General features: G+C 39.7%; 1 protein-coding gene across 1 annotated transcript in view; it reads left to right on the top strand.

Annotated features, from left to right (window-relative positions):
* The window catches only part of MIPEP (mitochondrial intermediate peptidase), a 64,847-nt gene that overhangs the window by 15,779 nt on the left and 28,706 nt on the right, over positions 1 to 20,362 (top strand). The window contains exons 11-14 of the mRNA XM_026049807.1: positions 8,944 to 9,097; positions 10,008 to 10,085; positions 10,817 to 11,021; positions 14,657 to 14,766. Coding sequence (XP_025905592.1) covers positions 8,944 to 9,097; positions 10,008 to 10,085; positions 10,817 to 11,021; positions 14,657 to 14,766 — 547 coding nt within the window. The remainder of the gene's footprint in view (positions 1 to 8,943; positions 9,098 to 10,007; positions 10,086 to 10,816; positions 11,022 to 14,656; positions 14,767 to 20,362) is intronic.

The following is a 20,362-nucleotide window of genomic DNA, read 5'->3' as shown; positions in this document are numbered from 1 at the left end:
TTGATTACATATAGTTAATAGAGGTGTTCTGTATTTTTACGGATGTCTACAGGAAAATAATTTTCCTCAAAAAAGAAGTGAGATTATCAGGACCTATATTTAATAGCCACCAATAAGAATTCTTGTTAAGCATCTAATTTGCAGTTGTTAAGAATATGCATGCTTATGCTTTAAAGAACAGCAGTACTTACTCAAATACCACTAATGTCCAAGTTTATTAGCAGCATTCTTAATAGAACAGATGAAAGTCATGGCACACAGAAGAGTCTTAGTTTCTTTCCAAATGCACAGCTTAAATGAAAGTGATTTTAGAAGTCTGCATTTTGTTTAGACTCAGTGAAGTCATATAAGCCTAGAAACAATTATTTGTAATGACATACTATATCTTTGTTCTTCACAGGGACACAGTCTTTTTGTTTGAAGCCTGCTGTTCTTGAAGAATAACCCAACTTCACTGTCTCAGTTAACTTCTATTTTAAATTGCTTTGCCTACATTACATCTTTTTAAAATAGTGCTGAAATGAGTCACTCTCAAAGGTGGCTGGATTTTTTAATGTTGTTTCTTCTTTAATATAACACAGGAATCTACATAAAAGACACTACTGCTTTCTTTGGTATTGTACTTTAAGAGAACACTGGGATTTCTCTTTGTGAATTTTCTGAATTCACATGYTGACCTAAAGTAAATACGAAATTTTTCATTTGTTTGTGGAGTTAGTTACAAATGCCTTGGCTCTTGAAATCAGACATTCAGAGTGAATAACACATTGGAACATATTTTAAGATGTAATGAAAGTAAACCAAGCTCCTTTTCTTCTTCTTTTTTTTTTTTTTTTTTGACTCTTTGTTGTGTAGAGTTTTGGAAATTCTGAGCATGCCCTGTGTTACGAAGTTCTGCAAGAACACCAGAATAATTTAACGTTTGCTATTTCCATAAAAAGGGCTGATTTTAACTCTTAGTCTTTTAAAAAACTTATAGCTAAAAAGTGATAGTTTTCATAGAGAAAGGTGTTATTCTTCTCCAGCAGTTAAGTCTTTATACAGTAATTGAGGATATTTGTAATATGTTCAGGGGGAATTTTATATACTTGGGCCCTTTATTTTTTTTACATAAATGAAACATGCTATGTATTAAAAAATGATTGCTTTTATTTTAGATGAAGGAAAATAATTCTGTAACAATTCCTTAATTTCAAGAAGTTGTATTTTAGAATAATAATTATGTTTTCTGCTGGATTTATCTGTAATGAATAGAAAAGTGAGATTTTTTTTTTCCTTCTTCCTTCTCTTCTAAAAGGGCAATTCCGCTCCTTGAAGTTCTGCATGAAGACTTAAGAGAAGGGACATGCTCAGGTTCTAGGGTGGTTCAGATCATTTTTTCCAGCATTGTAGGTTCCACAAACGAAACAGAATCTTAGTTTCAGTACCTCATAGTGCACAAAAGCTTCCATGATCAGAACTCTTTTAGAGTGGGGCTGTGTAGCTCTGCAGAGTTCTCTTGTGTTCCATCGTATCACTATTACAGTGTCTCCCCTGCCTGGGTTTTCAAAGGCATCTGCCTTTGCATAGGAAGGGCTCTGATCCTTGGGGTTCGGGTCTGTGCCATGCAGTCCAATCAGGGAAGCAGAAGTTCCAGAGAGAAGCAAGAGCACAGACACACCCGAGCTTGAACTTCTGCCCTAGTGAGCACCTTGCTGCACATGCAGGCTGCATGATCCCACTACCTGCCATTCCCCAGTGACACACATGTCCTGGGTGCCTGTTTTAGACCTCTGAATAACCGTGCTGGGTTCAAGAGCTCACCCACTAGGTGATGCGACATCCCAACAGCGTGTTTGCTTCTTGCCCCTGCTTTCTTGACTGCTTTGGTTCCTTTCTCGTTCTCTCTCAAGGCTGAGAGAGTTGGGCCTGTTCAGCCTGAAGAGGAGACGGCTGAGGGGGGGACCTGGTAAGTGTATACAAATACCTCAAGGGAGGGACTGAGGAGGGTGGACCGGCCTCTTTTCGGTGGTGGTCACTGATAGAACTAGATGAAACGGCCACAAACTGAAGCACCAAAAGTTCCACAAGGAACTTAAGGAAAAAAATCTCAACAGTGAAGATAACAGAACCCTGGAACAGGCTGCCCAGAGAGGTTGTGGAGTCTCCTTCTTCGGAGATCTTTAAAACCCGCTTGGACGCAGCCCTGTGCCACGTGCTCTGGGTGACCCTGTGTGTGCAGGGGGTTGGACTAGATGACCTCTAGAGGCCCCTTCCAACYTTAAGGATTCTGTGATTCTTGCTTAGGAAGTACTGCAGCTGCTGCCATGGATTTGGGAGCTTTAGAGCTGCCTGTAATCTGTTCTGATGGTAGCAAGCCGTAYGCCCTGAGCTCCCCACTGAATTCGGCCTCTCTTCTCAGCTGGTGTAAACAAGCTGCAAATTACAGYATATAAGGAAACACAAGGCAGTTGACTGCAGTTTTGCTGCCAAATGGAGCTCAAATTGTTTGCTGGTTTCCAACATAGATTTTAGCTGTCTGCCTTCAGACCATTAACCTTTCTTGCTAGTAGCAGTAACCCTTAGCAGAAACTTTCCTGCTAGCAAAATGCCTGTTAGTGTAGTTCACTCTTGGCCCTGGTAACTTTCGTTCTGATTTCTTTCCCAAAATACTTGAATGMATTTCCTGGTGGAGATAAAAATTGTAGCTTGGCTGAAGAAATCTAGAGGCAGCTTGCCAAAGAGTGACCAGAAAGAATGTGTTTATATTAAAGCATCTGTTCTTGCAGTTTTATTTAAATTTTACATTAACTGCTTGTTTTAAGTACGAGGAATGAAACTSTAACGTTGAGTCTGTAGCTGATAACAGCTTGAAAATTTTGTGTAAAGTGATTCTCAGAGTGGTGATTTTCAGAATGCTCCTTTAACATCTAGTATGGAAAGATGCTCAGTAGCATCATCAACAGTTATTAATATGTAGATTATGAAAATTGCTTTGCTTTGACAGGTTGTTGGGCAATCTGAACTGAAACACTTTTGCARCTGTGTTCTGTCTTGTGTTGGATTTTGCTCTGTGTCAGCATTCATTGCTATTTTAATAGTAATGAATTTCTCTCACTCAAGGAATATGTGCAGTGGAATGCCTTGTTCTGGTAGAGTTTTGTTGGCAGGCTTTTGTGTGCATTTTCAGAAGCACTTGGCTTCACATTTGAAACAAAATAATCCAAGACATGCCATACACCCAAGACAGAACACGATGGACATTGTGTCTCCACTTTAGCTTCGGGAGAAACTCATTTTACAGTCCTGGATCAGTCCTCAGAAAGGCTTGACATTCTGCACAGACAATCTCCATCGTTGTTAATTTTAAAGTGCTGAAAGGGTGTATTGATAAAAGGCTTCCTCATGAGTTTTATGTGTTCCGCTAGAAAACCTGGGCTTGGTTACAGAGCATTTTTAAGATAAGATCTGAGACTCTTGATCTGGATTAGAAATTTCATTCAGAGCCTCAGAGGGAGGAGAAGCTTGGCCTGCTCTTGTGGCCTCTCCTGGCACTGCTGCCAAGAAGTTGTGCTGCAGTGTTCTAAGTTAGCAGGAATTTAAATGCTGCAACTTTGTGCCTGGGATATGGTGTGTGCTTGCTAAGGTAAGGACACCATCAACCACTGAGCTTAGCTAGTTATTTGTTAGTAAACAGATATTTTTCCTTTCATCTGAAAGTGTTGAAGCTGCTACTGTCCTGCTTGGAATCAAAAAAGTGTCTTAAGTAAGGGAGCAGGCAGTGGGTCCACAAGCTCTTCCAAGTACTTTTCTGCCCACACTCTCCAGCCGAACTGCAGTTTTGCGAAGGATTGTGACGTCTTCTGTTTTGCTCATTGAATATCCTTTCCTGGAAGGGTTCAAGTCTTTAATATAAATTTCTTCCCTTTTTCCCATTGTTCTCCAAAATTATCTAGTACTACATTGTTCATTCTACAGTCAGTGACGTTTGATTTTGAGGGTAGGGGCTCAGAAAAGGGTAAGTCAAATACTTGCTCTTGCCACTGAAAGGCAAGATCGTCCATTAATGCCACTATAATTATTCAGGGGACTAAATTTGTGGTTATATGATATCAGTTGCAGATAGCTGAGGCTTTGGCTAATTTCTATTTCAGAATAAGCTCAAAGCAAAAGTTTTCCTGGAATCAGTGCAAGCTTGGGGTAAGGCTTTCTCCAATTATAGCTGGTCTTACTCAATTAGGCAAGAGCGATTTCATATATGAAATAGAACTGAATTAATAAATTGTGGATTTAAACTCTGTTTCGTGTCCAGAAGGGTTACTCATAGGTTGGTACAGGCAGATGGAGACAGTTTTTGAAGAGATCCACTTTCTGGCACACTAGAATTGTTTCAGCACTCAATATTCATTTTAAAGTACCTCAGCAATTATTCCTGCCTTAATGTGTGGTACAGTAATGTTTTAGCCACGTTCTCGCTGACTCCTATGGCATTGCCATGGCTAGGTAAATAAATAAAGCTTTCCATGCCAGATGGCATAGCTGCTGTCAGGATAGCWGACTGCTCTCAGGGTTATCCAGAAGTAATTTAAATATGGACTGGTGTCACTAATAGTGTTAGAGGATTTTCAGCCTCCTCATCTTTGATCGTTGCTTACTGATGGATTAGTACAGAAATAAGGGGGATCAGGATCAGAAATGTGTGTGTGTGTGTGTGTGTGTGTGTATGTGTGTGTGTGTGTGTGCGCGTGCGTGTGTTCCACTTAAAATGTTGCTTCTCAGAAGCTTTGGCAATTTTGGTGGTGAGAGGGTTATTAACATGAGTCTTTCATTAGATATGCAAGAGGTGTTCTAGCAGAGGTGTTCTAGCAGAGGTGGCTAACATTAACTCTGTGTTGGTATTAAGGAGTTTTTTTTTTTCTTTTTTTACCAAGGCCTCTTTATACTCTAAATGATAGATGGTGACATCTAAAACATGAGGTGTTGTAGGGGACTCTTTCTAATGGACCCTTTCTCTGCCACAGGCCAATGTAGACTCTTCTGTTACAGCTATTTTCATCTATTACAGCTATCTTCATGTGTGGGCGGTTAAGGATTCTGCTTTTCCAAAAGACAGAGTTACGACAGACTGATTTTTCTCCCAAATTGGAAAGCTAGAGTTTATTACAAAATACTGACAGCAAAGCCTTTTCCTCATTCTCTTTGTAAAGGGATAAATTCACTGGGACAATTCACACCTTCAGGAGTGCTGGGACTGTAGAAAAAAAGTAGCATTTGTTCATCTCTCTATAATATTCCAGCTGATTTTTCCCATGAAGAAATGCTTCTGCTTTCTCCTGCCAGCAGGTATCTACTGTTGTATATCACCAAGAATTCCTTTAACAGAAATAAGGTGAAACATAAAGTAGTCCGAGTCTTTTCCTCCCTCCACCAGCAAACCTGTTAATGCAATATTTCAGTTGCATGTGGGAATCCCTTGCAGGTAGGAGAACAGTGTGTTTCATCCTCTGATACGACTGAATATCTCATGTCGCAGTTACACAGTCTTGGTCCTAACTCCATGTCACCTCTCAGAAAACTGGGAGCGATCTGGTCTCTCGTGATACTGCAGTTCTCTTTTGACTTTGAGTTGCTTCCTCCTTAATTTCATGAAGTCTTTCCAAGGGTGCTGTTCTTGATTTTCTTACCATATTCATGCCATATTTTCCTACCCTGGCAGCTGAACTCACTGGTAGGAGTTASACGTTTTAATTTCCTGGAGCTGTGGAAAGGGGCCGCGCCGCGGTGCCTGCGAGCTGCCGGCCGAGCTGCGCTTCCCCCTGCTGAAGTGCATTAGTAGGAGGGGGCCAGATGGCATCTTTCTCACCATAGCTAATACAGCAGCTCTCTTCCCCCAGCCCGCAGGGAGGAAGTGGCAGGAGACAGGGGGCTGGAATATTTTACACAGTGGAAACCCTGAAGATAGCGGATGTTTGCGGGAGGGGGATCTGAAGACGCCAGATGGGCTTTGCACGGCATCAGTCCAGTTCCGTCTGCCTTGATTAAACCAGTCCCTACAAAGAGGCCTTGGGGAGGCAGATCTGCTCCCCATGGGACCCCTTGAACACATCCGTCTTATTTTCCTGGGTCTGGATGGGGCTTGAGCTCGCACATGTCATACGGTGCAAATGTAGAGCCAGGCCTGGCCTTGGGCTGCACCTGGATCMGTGAATCCTGCTGGATCCACGGACCACGCAGGGCAGAACTGAGTCTCTCTACAGGAAGCAGCGTGGGACCAACAGGGCTGAGGCAGAGCAGGGCAAGCAAATCCTTAGCATCCAAAATGGCTCTGTGGAGATTTAGCTCAGTACTGTATTATCATATTTCTTCCATAACTTAATTTGAAATAAATACATTTTTTTAATATAAGGAAAATCATATTTGATTATCCTTAATCAAATAATTACCCTCCACTTTGGAGGTGTGTGCATGGAGAAATCTTGATTACAGTAATGTTTTATTGAGATAGTACTTCTGTAGTAAGTTTTTAATATATGGTCAGTCTTTAGTTAAAGAGGAAATTATTTGAATTATAAATGAGAAACTCAGCCTAATATTCAGKGTAGCATGTGAGATGGTAGTTTAAGTTTAAAATTATGTAGCAAAATCAGTGATGAGCTATTATGGTGGTTCTTACAATGACTTTATGTTAATCATGTGTGATTCTGTGACATGTCACTGGAAGGTAGGTTTTTCTTATTTTATTGAGAATAATTTTAACAGACCTTGCAGACTGAAAGCAGGGAGACTGCAGTCAGTTTGAGAAGCAGGAGATCAGGCGTGATTCACTTAGATATGATTTTAAATTTTCATAGAAACTTTCTGGAGAGGATTTTGCTATAAATGCTGAGATTCATCTACTACAGTTTGCGATGGTGCCTCTGCTGGAGGAGCTGCAGCACCTGGGAATTACTGACTTAAACATCTCAGGATATTCAGCACACACAGTGTAATTTTGTACTTCTAGGGGGCTGCACATGTGGAGAGACGCCAGTATCTTTTTGCACTCAAAATTTCTACAGATTATTACAGGAAAGTTAACTCGTGTATTCTGCTTTCTTTAAGAGATTTGCTCACATTGTTTTTATGTAATGTAGTTTAAAATGACTTCTGGCGTGTTTAGTTTTGTTCTTGTGGCTGAATAAGGAAGAAAATAAGTTTTATTGCAGTGTGCAGAGTGCAAATTTGAGTGTTGCAACTCATCTTGAAGAAATATTGCTAGTAATATCAGAATGGTAGAGCCAAAGAATTGCAGATAAAATGAAAAATACAATGAATTTGGTCGATCTCTGGCCTCTTGCATTTGTGGTATGAAAATACACGAGATGCTGGAGCTGAACATACCTGCCTGACGTGTCGCCCGACRTTGCCATAGCAGTTGCAGGAGGCTGCCAGTGCACACACTGGAAATGAGATGAAGGGTAGTAGAAAAATAAAGCAAAACACAATGAAACATCCAAGAACAGGTGCAGTGGCTTAGGGAACTAATCCTACCCTGCTGTGCATCACAGTTTAGTGAAGTTGTGTAGTGAATTGTAACTGCACTTGTAAGCAGTGTATTGCCAAAATGCAGGATTCCAGATAGACTTAGTTTGGGGGCCTTTTCTTTTGTGCACAGGGTGGGAAGGCAGGAAGGATGGGGGAATAAGTGGCGAGGGACTAGCGGCTCTTTCACAGCTTGTCTCGAAGCCTTTTGATCACAGGCCTTAAAATAGTGGAGTTCTGGTGTTTGATGTTCAGCCATTGTAGTTTAGCTGATGCATGTTAAATTTCAATGAGTAGCTACTCKGCCCTTAAAAAGCGAAGAAGGAGAGTATGAAGGAGCAAAGGAGAATAGCAGGGACTGTGACCTCCCAGAATTAGGAGGAGTTTTATTCCAAACTTCCACAAAACTTAACACTCCTTTTTCAAAGTTTGTATGTGAACTGAGAGGGCAAGATCATTTTTGTCTTTCRGGGTACCTGCACAAGTACAAGCAGGTGATGCTCCTGGCTTTGCGGGAGTCCTGAGAGAATTGCATGGCCACAGCCAGCTTAGGTATGCTCAGACTTTCCCCAGCATTTATCTGTTTGGCACTTTTGTCATTTGTTTAATTTTTCAGGGCAGAGTGTCAGGAAACTAATGCCTGAGTAAAGGCTRCATACATGCCTGAATTACTTTTGTAATTGCCTTTTTTAAACTCATTTCTTTGTGTGTGCATGGAGGTATGTGATGTCCTCCTCCTGCCATGTGTTATCTGTGCTACAGTGGCTTGAAAACATTTTACTGTTTCATGTTATGCTTAGAAGCTTGGCCACCTTTGAACTATGAGTCACGTACTAAAATCTGAGCCTGGCTTAAAGCCAGGATACTGTGTCTGTGGTTCAGAAAGTCCCAAGAGCTTGAGGCATGATCCATGAGATGATAGTGTCTCCCCAGTATTCCTGTTGCGCCAGAGAAAGATAAGACTACACAGTCAGCAGCTCCCAGCGGCTGGTTTCCTCCTCTAACTTGGGACTTACACAGCAGCCAAAGCAGARCCCCTTTTTTATTTCAGTCCTGTGGTATAGCCTTCTAACGGGCATTTGAGGATTCACTGGCCTCCTGTGGGTGAGAAGCCACAGCTTGGCCACCCACAGAGCTGCCAAGTTGAGCTGTGTTCTCGACATGCTCCATGTTCTCTGAAAAGTAGTCACCATCTTCTGAATTTGGCATCTAAAAGAGAAAATGTGGCTATTAGTAGGTGCTGGGCCATACCTAAACTATGACTTYGTTTTGCTGTTTGGAAAACAAAGCCAGATGTGCTCAAATAAGGCCTTAAAAGGCTCTTCAGGGCTTTTTTACCACATCTTACAACATGGTACTGATGACTACAAACAGTCCATAGAGATGTAGCCGGTGACGATAAGTAGCTAAACTAACTGGTTTGGGATTCTTTTATTTTCTTAGGTATAACATTGATCCTGGTTTGTATTGTCCCTTCTTCTCTCTCGGGGCGTGCATGGAAGGTTTGAACTCCTTGTTCAGTCGGCTCCTCGGAATCTCCCTTTATGCCGAACAAACCCAGAGAGGAGAGGTTTGGTCTGAAGACGTTCGCAAGCTGGTAAGTGTTCCTGCTCCCAGCATCTGAAATGGCTAAGGGAAGGCTGGGCAAGATTGACTGCCCCAGCTAAGAACAATGAGTCGAATTTAGCTTTTAAATTATTTGGGCACCTATGCCTGGGATTTCCAAATGCACACTGGTTGTCTAATTTTAGCTGAAGTTAGGCCTCAGGGGCTTCATACTCTTAAAGTCCTTTTATATGTTTGGTATTGAATGGTGTTTAAAATATGCCTCTGTTTAAAGGGTGGGTGAATCAGAATCAGTTGCTTTTTGAGAGATTATTCTACTTTTCACATGGGTTTTCTGAATGAGCCCTTTTAGTTCTATCTTGTAATGGCTAAAGATGACTGGAATGTTATAGGTGTGTATCTTAGCAGTGATTTATCTTCTCTTTCTTTGTTATTCTGTGTGTCGTCTTTACCATAGATTATTTTTTTGCTTCTTTATTTTCTGTTCTCTTTTTAGGGGAGGGTAGAAAAAAGAAAAAGACAATTATTTACTCATCTGTTCCCAGATTCATCTGTTTGTATTCTCCACCATTTTCTCCAGTGAAAACTACTATTCTTTATATCCTACAGGCCAACATACAGTTACTGCTTACTTTCCTCGTTTTTTATTTCTATGGTAAATCAACTCTTGACTTCTGAGAAGTCATTTAGGGACTATGGACAGTGTTCATTTTACTAGTCGGTGCCAGTAGTCAGTTTTGTATGAGATGTAGGAATGGCTGCGGTTTGATGGATAAGATCTGAATCCTCTGTGTGTATATTTTCAACTAAAATAAGCAAAAGTTTTTACATTACAAAAATTCCTGGATTATTTGTCATGTGTGTATTATAAATCTTTGAATTTGAACAATATTTCTAGCTACACATCAGTGCTTTTACTGTCGGTAATTATCTTTTTTCAGGCTGTTGTTCATGAAAATGAAGGTCTCTTAGGGTACATCTACTGTGACTTCTTTCAACGACCTAATAAGCCACATCAGGTAATATCTGTGATCTCTTTTCAGGGTGGGTTGTACATGAGTAATGACTATAGTGATAGGGCTGTATGTATTCAACATAAGTTTAGGAGATGTCTGGTTATATCATAAACAATTTTAGATAGGAAAAGACTGTAACCTCAAACATAATTTTAGGTAAAATGTTTTTATGAATAACTCTTCATTTAGAAAGCATCACCTGGTAGGCTGAACTCAAACTGTACTTAAAAATGCTAAGCACTATGAAATCTCATATACTTCTGTTTAGAGAAATGGTAATTTTTTAAACACATTTTCTTGCCTGCCATCTAGGAATAAAAACAATTCCCCATTCACTCATTCTAATGCCAATATATTAACTGTATAATGCAATRCAACAGACCGTTCTGTCTGTGGAAACGTCTGCAAATTACCACAAACAGGTGTTTTAGCAAAATGCAGTTTTGATACTTGTAAAAAAATCTAAACTTAAATTTTGTTTTCTAAAAGAAGCAGTCTTTTCATGAGGGATTGAAGTAGTTTACTGACAATTATGAAGCAAATGATAGAGATAAAGAAACATKATAAAGATTTGAATTCAAGCTTCTCTTTCGCTAATGAACATTACTGTCAACTGAATTAACTTGTGTAGTTGTGTATCTGTTAAGGTTTAATATAATATTTTCACCATTGCTTTAGCATTGTGGATATAGTGACACAGGTCACCCAGCTGTTTGCTTTTTTACCTTCCAAAGGACTGTCACTTCACAGTTCGAGGAGGCAGGCTAAGGGAAGATGGAGAATACCAGCTGCCTGTGGTTGTTCTGATGCTTAGTCTGCCCCATTCAACGAGGAAYGCACCAACGCTGCTGAGTCCTGGCATGATGGAGAATCTCTTCCATGAAATGGGGCACGCGATGCATTCTATGCTGGGCCGAACCCGCTACCAACATGTCACTGGTAAGGACCTTAGAATACTGATTTTTATTTTCTGTTTTAGTTGAATCTTTGAAGAGCACTTTAAAAAAAAGATTAACCAGATGTGATAGAATCATCCTGATACTTCTACATCTTTGCTAACTTTGAAAATTGCAGTATCAGATTCCCAAATATTACTTAAAACACAAACAACATTTGACTAGTCTTCCTTAGCTGATTTAAAAAAATGGCTTTTGTATTTCTTTATTTCCTAGTTAACTACTATCTTCTAAGTTTAGTACATGGCAGTTTATAGTAATGGAATAATGGAAGGACTGAAAATAAAGTGAGCTAAATTTGTACCCAGTGTAAAAGCACAATGAATCCTGAGTTGGAAATAATTTAAGAAATTGAACTAAGAAAAATCAGTACATAAATTTTCTTAAAGGGTGCACCTGAGCAATACTCAGACTCTGTAAACCCTGGCCTTTCTATCTGATTGTGGTTAAACCAAGCTCCATAAATCAGACATTTATCTGCAGGTATGGTGGACCCTCTGGTCATAGGTAAGTGAACATGGACCAATGTGTAGTCCGAGCCAGGCAGATACGCACAAAAGCAGCCCTGTCATTTTTCATTTAGTGGTTCTTCTAGGGACTGAAGCATCYATCATATGAGGAAAGACTAAGGGAGCTGGGCCTGTTCAGCCTGGAGAAGAGAAGATTGAGAGGGGATCTGATCAGTATGTAGAAGTATCTGAGGGGAGAGAAGGGAGGAAGGGGCTAAGCTCTTCTCAGTGGTGGCCAGTGGCAGGACAAGGGGAAATGGRTATGAGTTGAAACCCAGGCAGTTCCATCTCCATGTGAGGAGGAACTTCTTCACTGTGAGAGTGCCAGAGCCCTGGAAGAGGCTGCCCAKGGAGGCTGTGGAGTCTCCTTCTCTGGAGATCTTCCAAACCCGCCTGGCTGCCACCCTGTGCCCCGTGCTCTGGGTGTCCCTGCTGGAGCAGGAGGTTGGACTGGCTGATCTCTAGAGGTCCCTTTCAACCTCAGCCAGTCTGTGATTCTGTGATGCTCAAGCAGTGCCAATCTGTGTATTGGCTACAGTGAACAGGCTGCCCTGGCCTTGTTCTGCGTCAGTTGTGGCAAATGGGTCAGATCCGTATCTTGCTTAAAGCTTCTTTGCAGTCCACTTTTCTTGGACAACATGGCATGTCTTCTTATATAGTTATGAGCTCTAAATGAAATGATCAGAATAGGTATGTATTTACTTATTTATTAACAAAGTAAAAAACGTTAAAAAAAAAGTAAAAAAAAAAGTAAAAAAACTTCTCAGATGAAATGGTAGCACTCTAAGGAATGTTTTTTGTTATGTTCCTTTTGTGTTGCACTAATGGTAAACAGGRCTATCCATGTTAGAGAGACTTGTTACCAACAGATACATTGCACCCAAAATCCCAAACCCATAAACTAATATTTTTTAAGTCTTCCACTTAACATGAAAATAAGCYGCTTTGTTTATAGATATGTTACTGCTGGACATTCTTAAAGCAAATAAATACTCTATATGCTCTTTCCATATGAACTCTGAGTACTGCTTGAGCTACTTAACTGCGCCTCACCACCCCTCTCTCACACATGGCCTCACTCCTCTTGATCTCCAGGGCATTCTTGGTACTTATATCCCTAAAGTAACTGCTTTGGTGGGGGTTCTGCTGGTATGTGTATGCGTGCCAGAAAGTCTGGAAGGGGCAGGAAATTGCTGATTTTGAGGCTCAGACATTCCAGGAGCCCTTATGTATGGCTTCAGCATTCCCTTAGCTGCAGGCATCCCCTTGCTTCCTAGAGGATTTCAGTCCTGATCTAGTCTTGCAAAGCAGCATCAGAGGCCAGTCATGTGTTTCTCCAGAGAGCATTTTTTTCATGGCTTGGAATGTGTGATAATCAAACGGCTCATCCCAGACTTGTCTGTTAGCGGCCATCTGCTCTCCTTAGGCACTAGCATAGCAAAGGGTGGAAATCAGATGATTACAGGCTCTTGTGAGAACAAAAAACCTTAAATTCCAGTGTTGATGAACTGAATATTTGACAGCCTCCTTACTCTTCTGCCCTCTCCCCCTGTTTCTTTTGATTCCACACAGGAATATTCAGGAATCTGTTATGCTAGGCCAAAACTAAGATGATAGTGGATATAAGAAACTTCTGAAATATATATGCAGCTTTTCCTGCTATTCTTTCATTTTATTTTACATTTTATTTTACAAATTTTGCATTTGGATGGCTGGATACTATGTTAGAAATAAAAGTTTCTATGTTAGAAATAAAAGAAATAAAAGTTCAGCATTGCCTAATGCAGGTGATGCAGTCAAGGAATGCACAATTTCTGCTATAAAAGTGGAGCCTATCATTTAACAGTGGTGGAAAACCAGAAAAAGTTTTATATGCTAATGCASAGTTGTAAACAGCTGATGTTTGGTGACTGTGAAAGAAGGGAAATGCGACCTGAGACCAAATCAGAGGTGTTTCTATTAGAAATAATAAGTATTGCTATGGTTAAAAAAGATGCCGAAACCTCCTTCTGTATCACCTGGCTCAAGGTGAGTTCTTTCTGAAACAGATGCATAGAAGACCTACAGGACAACAGACAGTCTTTTGGTCTTTATTTTGCCTTTATTTTGGACTATTATTTTGCCTTAGGAAATGATGTTTGAGAGAAAGAAAAGGAATTTCCTCACTTTAGGAGATAAATAGCTGTAGGAAAGTGGTTTTTATACTAAAGAGGAGTATTGGTTTAAAAAATGGATTACAAATTATGAAATAAGATTAAAATACAAGAAAGATTTTTATATTCAAAGAAGTGATTTTCACAAATGGACACCAAGAAGGAACAATAGTAACAACAAAACGTAATTTCGTGTAAAAAATGTTTTGAATGTTGAATAGACAGGAGAAGAGGTGACAGCCCAATAGATCTCTGTTATTAAAACAATGGCTTTGTTCATCCTTAAATTTATATAGAAATCAGAAATGCAGCCTTGGTTTGGTCATGAGTTACGTAATGAAAAATACTAAGACACTCAAAATGCTGGTAAAGAATTGAATAAAGAAGGTTTTTGTGAGAGTGTGTTTTGAAAATACCGAGTGCAAAATGCTACTTCATTGCACTTAGAACTTGTCTTGAATCTGCAGGAGTTTTTTTGGACGTCTGACTTTGTATTGTAAGGGGATGTTAATATGAAGCATAGGTAAGCTCTGCAAACAGATGGAAGGTAAAAATGGTGATTGTGAACGGGATTAAGGCAGAGTTTTATTTACATTGTAGTTTGATTTAGGTTTAGGACAGCTAAATAGATTTGGTGTTTCATGTAGGGCCAGTTTGGCCACAGTCTGGTTTAGTTTAAAAAAGGGTGTGATCCAGAGCTTTATAAGGTGCCTCACCCAGCTGTTCAAATATTTTGTTTTACTTTGTGATTTATAATAAAATGTGTAGGATTATAATGAAGCTTTTCTGGCAATATGTACAATAATGCTATGGAAATAAAACATTGACTTAATAAATGAAAGAACATTACAGTTCACCAAAAGTCCAAATGAAAGCTGCAAAACCTTTTGGGAAGAGTTAACTATTTCTGTTAATGGAAATGACTATATGCTAATATGTTCTTATTCTGCCTTTAGGAACCAGATGTCCTACTGATTTTGCTGAAGTTCCTTCAATTCTGATGGAGTACTTTGCAAATGACTATCGAGTAGTTAACCAGTTTGCAAGGCATTATAAAACTGGACAGGTAAGGCATATTAAGATGTGTGAAGTATTGAAAATAGGATTAAAGATATTCAAGAAAAAGTCTCATTTTCATGTGTTAATTGYTAGCAATGCTTAAAGTTAGAAATACACATTATTTTAATTATTCAGAAAAAATGTTACTACTCTCATTGCAGAAAAGATAAACATAATCTGCAAAAGAAAATCTGCTCCTTAAAATATGAAGTTCTGAGTTTCCATGTTTCTTTCTTTGTGAACCAAAATTTAATCCAGTAGCTGAACAACTGTTCTGTAAATCATGTCTTRTGGAATGTTTAATTAAATTGCCAGTAAGTTCTGGCAAAGATAGTAATTCAGTATCAAACTGTGCAAAAACTAGCTTAAAGTAAAGCTTGAGTAGCAAATCATAGATAATATGTTTGTAAAAACATTTGAGGCAGAGTTCAGAGTACTCACGTGTTGCAGTGACTGAAGAACTGCAGATCAATGTGAGAACAAGAAATCTCTTCAGAGTGTGTAATGTTACACTTTCTATAAGCCTTTTATCCAGTGCTAAACATTCAGCATATTTCAATACCATGAGAGTGGAATTACATTTGTCTCTGCTGTAACTGTCCAGTTAGAAAAAATCATTTGCATAACTTGTACTTTGATAGATGTTATTGGAGAAAATTGCTCTATAAAGCTGCTTTCTTACACTGCTCTATAAAGCTGCTTTCTTACACTGCTCTATAAAGCTGCTTTATTACTGAGGAATCAATCCTGCAGTGCACTAGGAAAGTCTGATGGAAAACTGGAAGTTAGAAGCACTCACTTCAGGAGTGTTCATCATTTGTAGTTTTGAACCTATGTATTAAAATACTTTCTAGTATTTTCTATAAAGTTCATACAGTGTTTGAACATTGTGGAGTTCATCTGCTTGCGTATGAATTCAGAGACTGAGCTTGAGTAAAACATCTGAAAAAGATTTGTGCAACATTATTTATGGCTTTGTATCTTCAAAGTGGCTAAACAAATCTAAACTATGTTTTGTTGCAGTGCAAAAGCTAAGAACCAGGCACTGTGTCCCATTTGACACTTCTAAAAAATTTCTTCTGTTTATTGGTGGTGAAATCTTGCCTTTTCAGAGAGGAATTGAATGAGCTTTAATGTAGAAATTCAATCTTGAAGAGGGACAAGAATGGATTATACTGGAAGATTAGGAAAGAGCCTGAAACTACTGTGTGGCGCTTGAGGGTTTTAGACTGTTTCCTTTTAATTCCCTTTTGTTTTTCCTTAAGAATTTAAAGTGTATTTTTAAATCATTATCTAACATATATAAATCCACTTTTGCTTATGTTGATTGACCTAAGCCAGTTTTAAGAAGTTCTGTATCTGTGATCTAAATGCAAGTAGATTTAAGCCTTCTTTTCTGTTTATGAAATTTTTATTGTTACATCAATTACTTTTATTGGTTGTATGTAGATGTATATAGGTTGCAAGGTACTCGGAATACTAAATCCCAACTTATTTACCTTTAAGACTTTACCACAATCCATTTGGGACTTATGTTTTCAGTTTGTTCTCTGAATCATTTTTGGTATGCATTTAGAAAGTGTAAACAACGTTTTCTTCTCCATTTTTTAACTCTTTTGAAAGAAAAAACAAGTCCTGTTATCCTCTTAAAGTAGGCACAGGAAAGCTGAGTGAAGAGTTAAAATGTGAAATCTGGAAGACATTTAATCAAAATTTTGTTCCATGTAAGAACTTCTATCAAGTTTCCTCTTATGAATAAAGACATTGAGTTTTTCCATGCATCTTTCCTGCAATAACTATTAACAGAGATTTGCTAGAGGTAGATAGAAAGGGTTACTTTTTTATTGACCTAAATTCTTGTTGAGGAGGTAGCACAGGTAATTTGAAAAGCTGGGTTTTTTTTTTTTTTTTTGACATTGTTATTAAGTGTTGAATCAGGTGGTGTGATTTTAGCACACCTACTAAACATAATGATGTCAGTAAAACTTTGTGGAGCAGTCTCAACTTCCGATGGCTGGTGCCATAAAAGTCAATTGTAGAAGAACAGGCCCCAAGCCACAGCCCTCACTTAGGAGAAATGCTTTTGTTAATGGGAAGAGGAGGAGGAAAGGGGTGCTGTTTTGGTTGCTGAAACATATGAACTGTTAAAAACTTGCAGCAACATTGCAGAGAAGACAAAAAAAAGATGCTGTGGGCAAGTTTTCCAAGATGGGAGTGTGTTAGGGATATATGTGTGGGTAAGGGTCTGACCCAAAAATGGTGAAGCTGATAGAAGGTCTGTCCCTGCTTTCTGTGCATTTGGGGCAGTTCTGCTGTGAGCACTGAGGAACTCAAGAGCTTGCAAGCTCATCTGGCCAAAGAAATAGGTCTGGTAAATTTAATTCAGAAAGCTGGTCAGCAAAAGAGGACTTTGTTCCAAGAAAGTAGCAACCCTCATTTTTCATTTCATCATAACCCAAAACAACTCCTTGAGATAAAAAGAATCAGAGAAGACTGTGTTAATTAGTGACTCGAGCTGAATTGCTCAGGTAAGCTCGTGGAGTCGAGACAGACCCAACTGAGCTTGGCACAAGTTAAGCAGGCAGCGTGAGGAATGTGGGCCCTGCCCGTGCCGTGTGGGTTGGCTTGGTGCTGTCTGTGAACACGAGGGCTGTGTGGGGGCTGTGGTGAGCTAAGGCAGTTTAGGCTGGAGTGCCTTTTGAAGGCTCTCTTGAACAAAGGCCAGGAATTCAGCTGTTCAAATTTGAACTTCCTTCATTTTTCACGGAGATGGAATTACAAAGGCAGCATTGTATTCTCGTGGTAAGAAGAATAAGCCCGCAGATAGTGAACAGCCTCAGTGTGTCCCTCAGCTGTAAGGAGTTCAGCGTGCCTTGGGAATCCGGAACACGGGGAATTCTGTGCCTTTAGCTGCCATGGCAAACGTGCAGCAAAATTCAGGCCAACATCTTGAAGTTACTTAACATGAAAGGAGGGAACAGAAGAATCCAAACTAAAGCGTGCAGTGTTTACATTTAAAAAAATGGGATGGTTTTTCAATTAAAATCATTTTAGCCAAAGCACTGTAGAGTATTTCTGTTGGAAAAAAGATGAGAGTTCATTCTAGTTTTATCAGATAGCTCATCTTTCAGGATTAAAAAAAAAAATCTACTAATGCATTTTTTCCTCCATTAAGCTGCTTATTTAGAACCTACATTAGGTCCTAGCAAAATTCAAGAAATAGTGTCTATTCCCTAGAACAGCACTTCTTCCACAGGACATTCAAGACCTTAGTTCATCTGTATGACACACAGACACAAACTCTGTGCAGTGCCAGTCTTTGAAAAGACCCTCCACTCTGGAAGGAAGTGTCTGTTTTTGTTCGCCAAAGTCTTCTGTTTTAAAATCCCCAAAGTGCTCTGGGSAGTGATCTCTTCTTGGTCATTCTTTCATCTTAATCTAAGATTTGGCATTGCTTCTCTGGTATCAAATTCTGGCTTGCAAATTGAGATCACAACATGATCTGGATCACAGATTATTAACCCTGTTTCATTTATACAAATGCAACATTTATATCGTTCTCCCATTCTTGTTTTGCCATTAGATATTGTCATAGGAGTAAGTTCCTGTTGKTTTTCATCTGCTCAAATGGGGCAGGTCTTTGGGGTTTGATCTTCAAGGTGATTACAACTAATCCGTTGCATCTGGGAATACAGGGAATAGAGCAGTAGCAATTTGCTGTTGCTGCCATTGACTTGGCATTTATGTGAGGACCTTGTGTGATTAATGAGTGTGTCCTCTGCTGCCAGTGGCTTGTGCTGCCACCAAGCCTCATATAGAGAGTATTAGCAGAGCAGATCTGCGTTACTTGTTTGATATTCTTAGGACTATAAAAAGATACATATTTTCTTCTAGGCTCCTGGTATTATCTATGTTTTAATTGGTTGCTAGAAAGTGATGCTAGGTCATTTGTGCAAAGAGAACTAGGCATCTTTGCACATTCTCTTTTGTTAATACAGCRGCATCATTAATGATCATTTCTGGTTTCCCCAGGAGTTCAGTTTAGAAGATGATAAACACTGATAGCAGAAGGTGAGGAGATGGTCGAATGGAGGGACTGCTTTTTCAGTCTTCTTCCCCAGCTACGTGCAGCATCGTCAAAGGAAGGCTCCAGTAGAAACATGTTCTTGAGAGGAGGGTCTGTAAGGAAGGGGTAGCTCCGGGCTGAGACCTAGACTTGCTTTGGGAGCTCCTGGAGCTGCGTCGGACAGACACCCTTGGGTGGCTGGGCAGAGGCCRTCCCCGTTGCAGAGCCTTTGTGCCCTGTGTGTCCAGGACCAGGGCGCTCGGGTTTCCCWTCTCGGGGAGGATCACAGAATCACAGAMWGRTTGRGGTTGRAAGGGACCTCTAGAGATCAKCCAGTCCAACCYCCTGCTCCAGCAGGGACACCCAGAGCACGGGGCACAGGGTGGCAGCCAGGCGGCTTTGGAAGATCTCCAGAGAAGGAGAMTCCACAGCCTCCCTGGGGCTCTGGTGCTGTCACGTACCACAGTGCTCATTAGTAAAGACTCGAGGAGTTTGTGTTCTGTTTATTTTTTTGTACCAATTAAAAGCATGTGCACTTAAATCCTCTTGCTTAATATGGCTGAGCTATAAAATTTCAAGTCCATTATGCTGAAAGAACTGGTTTGACCTTAGTGATGGAAGTGCTCTTGTCTGCATAAAACAAACACATTTGCTGTTGCCAAGGTGTTTGATATTCAATATTTTTAACACTGAGAGCTTATAATGTAAGAATTCCCATCGAGTATCTAAAATACAAATCCATAATGCACTATTTGGCTAGGAAATGAAAGCTTTGAAAAAAAGCGTCAACATTTTCTGATAGGTTTGGTGCTTACAACAAAGTATGTTCACAATTTTATAGGTTTTGTTACACAAAAAAAGGGATTTTCCCATGACAACTAAAACTGTGTTATGGCAAACAACATGCTCTTTGGTTCCAGGATGAAACGAAAAGTCATTGAATTACGTGCTTCATATGGCAGATGTAAGGGGATAAGACACAACATGTTCATGGAACCAGGAAAGAGCTTCCCAGCCAAAATACTTCTTACCATTTGCAAATCTTGCTGTCTTACTACTTGCCTTAATAACCTTTCCACATAATTAAGCACTGTTTTAAATACTGCTAAATCCAGTATGGAACCTCAAAGTAGTCAAGTGAATAATTGCCCGTTAACTCTAGTGGTYCTAAATCATCATGGATTTGAGACAGAATTTTTGTATTTGGGAAGGATAAATACTGACATGACAAGGATACACTGTAGGCTAGACCTTATGTTCATTGGTTCATTATTCAGTGTGGAAATTTAACATCTGTGCCCATCTATGACAGGCAAAATAGTGGATGTTGTTCTCCCCTATTCTCACCTACCTTTGTCTTGGAAATTCAGTAACAAACTCGATGAGTTATTACATAAAACAGCTGTGCAATTTGACAGTTTTTCTTATCTCTGCTTCAGCTTCCAGATTCCAGAGAGTTAGTTGATAGCAGTTTCCTCACTTACATATAACTTTTGCAATTACCCTTTTATTAGGTGAACGTGAGGTGGTTTGTCTT

Source organism: Nothoprocta perdicaria, unplaced genomic scaffold (assembly GCF_003342845.1).
Source record: "Nothoprocta perdicaria isolate Ctin4 unplaced genomic scaffold, notPer1 scaffold_62, whole genome shotgun sequence".
Lineage (NCBI taxonomy): Eukaryota > Metazoa > Chordata > Aves > Tinamiformes > Tinamidae > Nothoprocta > Nothoprocta perdicaria.
Note: the sequence above shows the minus strand (reverse complement) of the source record. Positions and strands in the feature narration are given on the sequence as shown.